A 9,107-nucleotide genomic window follows, 5' to 3' on the forward strand; every position below is an offset into this window, starting at 1 on the left:
ATGGAAACCACACGCGGCTCGTAGAACTTGTTATAATCTTCCTTTCTGGTAATCTCGGCAAGTGTATGTGGAATACCGAAATGTATACTGTGTGTCGAGTCTTCTGTTGGCTTCCGGCCTACCGGAGAGGCAGGTATATCAACGATGGAATGTAACCAGTCAGCCACTTCAGCGTCGATAGCATCAGATTCATGAATCGACATTTGAGATATATATATATACGTATATGCAGAGAAATGATAAGATCAGTTGGACCATCTGTGCGCATATGCATATATGTATATATATATACACACACACATATAATGAAAATTAAGAATCTACAATATAATCTTGTACTTCAATTAGTTTCTGGAAAAGCTACAAGTCTGGTATCTTTTGCTTTAAGAGTGGCTTTATTCTCAACTTAACTCACTAACAAAGACAAATTCTAGTATTCTACATTGCCTGACGGTTTCGCTACTATTTCAGCCCCGATGACCAGATTGACTCGGAAGGAGGTTCCTTTCCGATGGTCCGAGGAGTGTGAGTCGAGCTTTGGAAAGCTCAAGGATGTTATGCGTCCTTAAACATGCATGCAAATTTGAACATCAGTATGTTTGAATCTTTATGATAACTAAGGTGCGGAGGCTGGCCAGCTTGCATGCACCTCGACTAGTTCCTCGGAACGTTGAATTATATGCTATGTCAATGTTTGTTTATAGACCAAAGTTTTCAAAGAATCTTTGTGAATATAACAAATTAATCAACATGAATTTATGAATGTCACTTCAAAAGAAAATTCTCTTATGATTTATTAATATAAATGATTATAATATTGATTCACAATGCTAGAGTTTGCCTATGCACTTGAAATCCACTTATAACCCACTGCTATTAGCATTCATGTTTGAAGTTAGAAGCTCAACAAATAAAAAGACAATCGAATAATAACTTGAGTATTTAGTGACAAATAATTAAGATTATATACACCGATGCAACAAGCTTTGATTGAAAAGGTTGTAGGTGAGGGATATCGTCCTCAGGTTACCTGCGTATTATTTTTCTAGTAACAAGTATAATCATATATTTAATTACCACAGAAATAATGTGAAGTCTCACTTTTATTGTGTATTGAAGGATGAAGAAAGTGCTAGAGTTTAAGGATATTTTGTGACATCTCTTAAGTTTCAATTTAGGTATTGTTTTTCACGCATTCGTAAAAATTTTGATGATAGATTGTTAATATTTCACTTTGAAGATTTAGAGAGGAAAATATATCTTTAAATTATTGACAAATCAAAGAAAATGGAGAATAATGTGTAAAAAATTGATTTTATTTTTCTTATATATAGTTATGTTATTTGACGTGAGATCCACATGCTAAGCACGTACTTTAAACTAGTCTATAATCTATAATCTATAATAATATATTAAAAGTGTAAATACCCTTAGGAAAGTGAATTGAACTTTTTGACCTTCATTAAAAGTCTCTACTTTAAACAAAGTTATCTTTTCAGTATTTTTCTTGAATTATTTTTATAATATTTAAAATTAAAGAGTCCTAAAATATGGTACGAATTATTAGGAGAACTAATAATTAAGGAGTCCTAAAAGATATGATAAGGAAAAAATAGATTTTAATAATTAAGAAAATTTTAAATATATAATAAAAAATACATATGGTAAATACCTATTTTAACTATACAAGAAATCCTAGGAACGATGACAATGGAAAAAGGTTATACACATATAGTCCGTAGCGATACACATATATTGAGTCTTCTTTTCTTTATCTTTTTATTTTGTGTTTTTATTCGAATTATTTTTTTGAAAGGAACATAGTCAATTGTATTGTTTTTTTCAATGATCACCGGTGCGTAAGCATTTAAATTTAATATGTGAACAATTAATTATTTTTTTCAGACAAAGCAAAACATATTTGTCCACCAAAAAGAGAAAACAACACAAATTTTGTTATCATCTTTGTTTAGTGGCATACTATTTCATCTTTATTTTGCTTATTATATTACTGATGGAAAATATTTCTGCTATTAGTGTGTGTTATTGCAAAAAATAAAATATCTTTTTTTATATATAAAAAGCTTTTGTTGATTAATTTTGCTATTAATGTATGTCAATATTACAATAAATAGAGTGTATTTTCTTATGTTCAAGACACTTTTGTTAGATTTCGGAAGATTATATTAAGACATTGAAACAACCTGCAATCATAAGATGGAGAAAGTAGTAAAAAAAAATTAGTAATATTTTGGAGTTAAATTCCATTTATTTTTAACTTTTTGGTTATGAATTCTCTTTCTACTTTGAGTTATTAGTGTGAATATGTTTGGTGTTGCTATAAAATTATTATCAAGCACTAATCATCTGCTTACTAGACTGAAGAAACCAATGTAATTTAAGTATATGTCAATGTATTTTAATTATTTTATTTGCATCAAGATATCAAAGTTTTTATTATTTATAATATCCAGTATTAGTTGAAGGCTCTATTGGGGTTGGGGCAATACTGCATACCCAAATCTTAGATTCTTTGTCGATTTGACATGATGTTGCAACCACCAAAGTCGCCACCGCCATCAAGCGAATCGAAATACAGTGAGCCGTCGGTGAAGAAACAAAAGGTGAATGAAGAGGAAGATGCAGAAGGTGAAAAGCCACAGCTGCCATCATCACCACCACCATCACAAGGTGAAAATGAAAGTGAATTCGACTCGAGCGAATCGGAGAACTTCTTGAGCAGCGAATCAGATGCAGATGAAGAATCGAGCGATTTTAAAACTTTGGATCCATTACCTATGGATGGAAGCCACATCAAATGCCACCATTTTCTTCCCCACAAAGATGTAGGGTATTTTCCGAATCCCGGGGATATAGAGTGCTGGAACAAGTATGTGGACCAGATCGAGGAGAGCGAGGTACTTATTTGCTTTATCATCTATCTATGTGCCTAGACTAGAAAAACCGTTTGCATATTTGTATATACATTGATTTGAGTTAATGGTCCAAAACACACCTGATCGATATTTTCAGTACTTACATGCCTAAACTATACTATCAACTGTGTCAGTTTCCGTTTAGGTATGAAACTCAAACAATTAACATTTACTAACTAATTGGTGATAGTTTAGGCATGAAATTCAAAAATTGGAATACTTTAGATGTGTTTTTTCACCTTTCGCTCTATAGATGGCCTTTTCTCCATCAAGTTCATCTTTTATATAGACTGCTTTCCGTCAAATAGGTAATATAACATGAATTTGCTTATGTGGTTGGGTCCTAATTGGCGGAGCTACAGCTTTCACCAAGGGATGTCAAGGTGGTATAAAGAAGTAAATTCACGAAGAAGCAAAGTCCTTGGTCTACATACATTAGTCGTAGGTTATGCTCCTATTATTGAAATCGAGTTAAGCTCCCTCCTTGGTCAAGTTGGCTTAAGCCCGAATCGACGGGCGTCAATATGTAGTATATACATGTAACATTTTTGCCTAGCTGCGCAATGTAATATTCCGGAAAAGGGGTGTCATACCCCTCAAGCACATGTGGCTCCGCCACTCCTTGGCGTATTTTCTAATGTGTTGTATCCATAACTTGTTCACACGACTTGGCACATCAGTACGGTTAGGGAGATTATAATATTGAGTTTCAGTCTAATGAAATGCAGGAGACTATTAGATTAATACATGTACCAGTTGTTTCGCCTTGCTGCTGTTTCCGTTTGTTGCTAATGTCTCTTTTTCACTTATTGCTCAGCCGAGTGTCTTTCTGAAACAAAACTTCTTATCTTCGACCCTCCTCAGAATCAACCTGTGGGATGTTGTTGTTGAAACTAGCAAAAAGAAGGAAGAATTTTTGGGAACTGAAATTTCTAATGACATTCCATGTTTCAATCCCGTATAACTTCTGCATTGGGTTAAATATATTTTTTCTAGCATTACTTCTTCTTGTTTCTTTTGAAGGCATCATATGGTAGTCAAACAGTAACCACCACCATTAAACAACACCACGTGGATGCCAAACATCAAGTTTGATTGCTCTCTCTGCTCCTTCAATTGTTTTGGCTTTCAACTGTTACAATCTCTAGGCCCTAAACCAAAGTGGTGCAATTCGGCAGGAAGTGACTTTTGAGTCTTTTTTAGTATAGAGCATGTTAATAAAAGAAAAGGGGGATCGATGTTACTTTCTCAAAAAAAGGGTGGGGGGATCGGAATTCGCTAGTTTTGATATGCTCACTTATGTCAGAATCGTGGGAAAGATTGAATATCATATGTGGATATGCTAATGAAAATAAACGAAATGTGAAAAACAACACCATTTTATGTGGTACTTACAAGCAAATAAAATTCTTGGATACTTGTCTGATATGATATAACTTACTGATTTTTTTTCCAAAGCTTATTTCTTACAACATATTGGTTGGTTGCAATAAGTGATGTTTGTCTCTATTTGGTCGACTCTTACTTTGATAGGGATTTGACATTAAAGATTATCCTAGTTCGGTTCCATTCCGTTCCATAACCCCGATGTGGTACTACTTGGAAGATCTCGAGAACGTTAAATTGATGAAGGGTTATGCCGCACAGGCACTTGAACGGTACAACAAAAAACATGTATGCTCTAGTAACGCTTGCCATTTGTCTGTCTACTTGTTCTTTTTCCTTATTTTCTCTAGAAAGCTGAGAAATTTCCTGTGTATTCATGTTAGGGCACTACATATGAGGTCAATGAGATTATCAGGGTTAACGAAGATGGCTGTAGAGACGTAACTTACTATATAACCCTTTCGGTCAAGAATGGCGAGTCGGAATATTTTCAAGTTAAGGTGGTGGACCGTCTACATAAATCTTTGAAGGTCCTTATCGTCAGGCCAAGGGTAATGAGATCTGTTCATTACTTCGTTCCTTTTTTTTTTTTTTGTTGAAGTTTCATAACTTTAAATATCTCATAGAACGAATTAGCAGTTTATGGTAGATAAGTTTGTCCTGAGAAAGCTTAATTAAGTCAAATGGGAAAAAAGGTATTTCTATTAGAAAATAAATGTAAATATAATATTCAGTTTGGTATAAGCTTAATAAAGGAGCCTGGAAATTATTTACCAAAACCTGATCTGCGCCACAAAGTTTTTAGTTTTTTTTTTTTTTTTAAAAGAATTAACAAAGTTTGAGCATGTTACTAACTCACTCTCTTGTGCTTTTGTGTAGGTGAAGGGTAGTGATGGCATATCTTTGATGTGAAGTGTGTGCCTCAATGGTTTAGTTTCTAGTAACTGACAATGGATTATCAAAGTCTAGTGTGAAAAGTATAAAGAACTACTGTGGCTGACCTTTGTTATAATTTATGGAAAAGATTGCTCTTTTAAGTTAAAGACGGTATAATTGTGTTGTTTTATTATTCTATATCTTCTTGTTTGGTTGAAGCTTAATAGATATTTGTATTCCTTTTATTGGCCGGCGAGACACTTGGGGTTAGCGCCATATCCTCGTAGATATTGAAATCTAAGTTTCATAACTAAACTGAGCATGTTTATTGATTACCTAGTATGGTTTAGTGATAACAATGTATATGAAGACGTGGGTCGTATTACTCTAAAAAATGTTGTTGGGCAATCCTCCATAAAAATACATTACTTTTAGAGGATCTAACGCATACAAGCAACCTAGTTCCATCCACAGTGTGACAGAAACCGAAACCACAGGTTGAAGGATGGATCAAAATCAACAATTGTGTTGTTCATCTCTTTATTATCAATCTTCTTTGTGAAACTCCTTTAGAAACTCTAGAAACTGTAGCTTAGTCTGCAATAAGAATGGCAGCTTAAACCAAGAAATGAAAGGTCAACCCAGACCGTGAAGAAACAACACTTCAAAAATTTAGGCAAGAGAACTGTTCGTATATAGGCCATTGAAAATACCAAAATCACCCTATAAAGTAGCTGTGTACTACTAAACAATCAATAAAAACTAAATTGGCTCTATAAAATAGAAATCATCACATATTGTTGAACATAAATTACTCAAGTACATTGTGAGGGATATGTTACCTTTGTAGGTTGAGAAAGTATATACCCATAAAATGTATGTATATTGCACGCTTTTTTTTTTTTTTTTTTTTTTTTACGCTTGATTTTAGTTTAAGGGTCATTCAATAATAAACAAATATTAATGAACGGAGGGAACAATAATTAAGGAATCAAAAGTATAATTATCCCTAAATCGAAAATTCAAAAATCCCTATCCCTCTTCCCGCTTAAAATCCTCACCTATAAATACAAAACCTCTCATTTCCCTCCATTTCTCCCCCCCCAAAAAAAAAACTTGGAAAGTAACAATGGCGCCAAGAAACCATCTTCTTCTCCCATATCAATCGGTAAGAAAGAACCAAAATTGTTCCGGTAACGGTTCAAATGCTCTCTCGGTTTATTTTTACTTGTCACGTTTCTTTTTTTGAGATTCAAACTGCATGAATTTTGACTGAAGTTGTATTATTTTTTTGTTTCATCATATTATTACGAGTACCATTGCAATTTATAGCATTTTTTGTATAGTTTTCGAATAGTGATTTTGGAAGTTTAGTCAGATTGACTTTATTGAAGCAAAACGCAACAAGTAAAAGTAGATAGAGGGAGTAATTTTCTCATGAGATCTCTAATTTTCATTTTTTGTTTGTAATTTTAAGGAAATTGCGAGGTTGTTGTGGAAGCTGGGAAGTTTACATTAGAATTATTTGTTAGGTTTCGCTTTTCAAGAGCATATATATTTCATCATATTAACATGAGAACGATTGCAACTTATAGCATTTTTTGTATAGTTTTCGAATAGTGATTTTGGAAGTTTAGTCAGATTGACTTTATTGAAGTAAAACGGGACAAGTAAAAGTGGACAGAGAGAGTAATTTTCTCATGAAATCTCTAATTTTCATTCTTTTTTTGTTTGTAATTGTAAGGAAATTGCGAGGTTATTGTGGAAGCTGGGAAGTTTACATCAGAATTACATGAAAATAGTCTCAAAATCTCATTGTCAAGGAATGTTAAAGTCAAAATCTCTGATTATATTCTACTATTTTTTTTTGTTGCTGTTTATATTTGGTGAAAAATCTGTGGTTTATACTCTCTCCGTCTCATTTTATGTGGCATAGTTTAATTTGACATGGTATTTAGGGAAAAACGTACTGATACTTTTGAAATTCGTGGTATAAAACAATCATTAGATATTTGTGTGGTCTTAAATCATTTTATTGAAGCTAAAAATGGAATTGTAAAGTTATATTGTTTCTAGTTATAGTAAGTTGACGTTCTTTTTGAGACTACCTGCAAAAAAAAGTGACACATAAAGTGGGATGGAGGGAATAGTACTTCTTATGATGTATATGAAAATTTTGATGTGTTGAATCGTGTTAGTACTCCCTCTTTCCTAATTCGCGTGTCTTAGTTTGATTTGTCACGAAGTTTAAGAAATTAAGGTACACTTTTGAATCTTGTGTTCTTAAATTAAAGATGTTTATAGTCGTTTACATGTTGTGGTCTTTAACTTGCCATATATTCATTCCGTTTCATATTACTTGGCACATTCCTTAGTTTTACTAAGTTAGCCTTATGAATGATGCTTTGGAACTCTATATTTGACTATTACAATGTTCTTGATTTCATAAATTGGAACAACTATTTTTGGTATATGAGCCAAGTAAAATGAAACAAATAGAGTAGAATATTGGAATTGGAGAACTTACTAAATATAGAATGAGACACTTATTTTGGGATAGACTAAAAAAGAAAGCAAGAGACTTAAGAATGGAGGGAGTATGTGTTTTGGGACTGAGGGAGTATTATTGGTCATATTATAAAGTGGTTTACTTTTTGTTTATGTGTTTGTAGTTTTGGATGATGGGAAATGTTCAAAGGAATGCAAAAGCCCTATTGAGTATGAGGAAAATGGTATGTAGTATTGAATTTTCCCCCCTTTTGGATGAGTTTCTCTTTTTTCTTGTTTCATTTTATTGAATTTATTGTGCTTATAGTCTTTCTTGATTGGTGAAATGACCAATTTTGTTATGGGGTTGTGGTGATTAGGAAATTACTGCTTTGTGCTCTTTAATCCAAAAGACGATGATGGAAAAACCAAGTCTTTACTACAGGTAATTCCTTTTCTTTATGTGTGTATGATATACTTATGTTTGTTTACTTCGTGCTATTTAGTTGTGTTGCTCATGTGTTATATACCAAATGAAGTCTGTGTTTTCTTGTTCTGCTGCTTGTTTTGCTTATGATTTAACCAGTTTGATAGTTGTGGACAAATTGGCCATACTAATGCTTACATTGAGCTGTTGCCTTGTATAGTCCTCACTCGTTTATTGTCTATGCTGTGGCAGGACGTATTGAACATTTATTCAAAAGAACTTCCGGACATGAATTATGCTGCAAACACAGGAAAAGAGTCACAGTTCCTTGAAAGATGTTTATTGAACGGGTATAAGCATGTAGTTTATATGTTACTTACACACTCTTTTAGTACAATCCTGCATTGTTGCTACCATTTTTGCAATAAGAAATATTATAGCCTGCTGGATTTCACAAAATTTTCAGATGGATGAGAATCTGCATTTTGAATGTTGATTGCTTTTGCAGGAAGTATTGCACGTTAGTTCTGAAAACCAAGGAAGGCATAGAACCTGGGGAGGTATACTCTAAAGCATTACCGCACTTGTATTTTTTATGTGTTAGATGGGATAAATGGAATTAACAAATATTCCATCCTCAAGGTCATCGAGCTTGATGGCATGCATATAGATGATTTGTATGGATAAAAGTACTACTTAACTGCACAAGTTGTGTTCTTGCAAAGATTTGCTGGTTTTATACTATAGTCTGCATGTTATATCAATTGTCATGACTGACTACATGTTGCCTTAACTGAAATTCTGCTCTAATCCTTTTTCTTTTTTGCTTTTCATTATGTCAAAAGGTCATTGCAGCGATCACTTATCAACTAATCCTGGCTGATACGCAATTTGCTGAGGTTCCTCTTGCAGCTGTTAAATCGGTTTACCAGCACAAGGTCCTCTAGCTTTTGTATGAATTTTATGTTGATTTGTGATTGTCGTTTTGATTCACA

The 9,107-nt window shown here is 33.3% G+C and overlaps 2 protein-coding genes across 2 annotated transcripts; both read left to right on the forward strand.

The window, feature by feature from the left end:
* The first annotated feature begins 2,161 nt into the window (after positions 1–2,161).
* On the forward strand, positions 2,162–5,365 carry LOC107870006. Its single transcript, XM_016716387.2, has 4 exons — positions 2,162–2,918; positions 4,470–4,610; positions 4,706–4,873; positions 5,202–5,365. Exons 1-4 carry the CDS (start codon positions 2,547–2,549, stop codon positions 5,232–5,234), a joined length of 714 nt encoding a protein of 237 aa, XP_016571873.2. The 5' UTR covers positions 2,162–2,546; the 3' UTR covers positions 5,235–5,365.
* Positions 5,281–9,050, forward strand: LOC107870003 (the record flags this gene model as incomplete). The annotated part of the gene is given in 6 exon segments (XM_047412315.1): positions 5,281–5,299; positions 7,871–7,930; positions 8,066–8,130; positions 8,365–8,462; positions 8,621–8,672; positions 8,958–9,050. Coding segments are annotated over 3 exon segments (207 nt in total), but the record flags the coding sequence as incomplete, so codon positions are not given.
* Positions 9,051–9,107: the final 57 nt, after the last annotated feature.

Source organism: Capsicum annuum, chromosome 5 (genome assembly GCF_002878395.1).
Source record: "Capsicum annuum cultivar UCD-10X-F1 chromosome 5, UCD10Xv1.1, whole genome shotgun sequence".
Classification (NCBI taxonomy): Eukaryota; Viridiplantae; Streptophyta; class Magnoliopsida; order Solanales; family Solanaceae; genus Capsicum; species Capsicum annuum.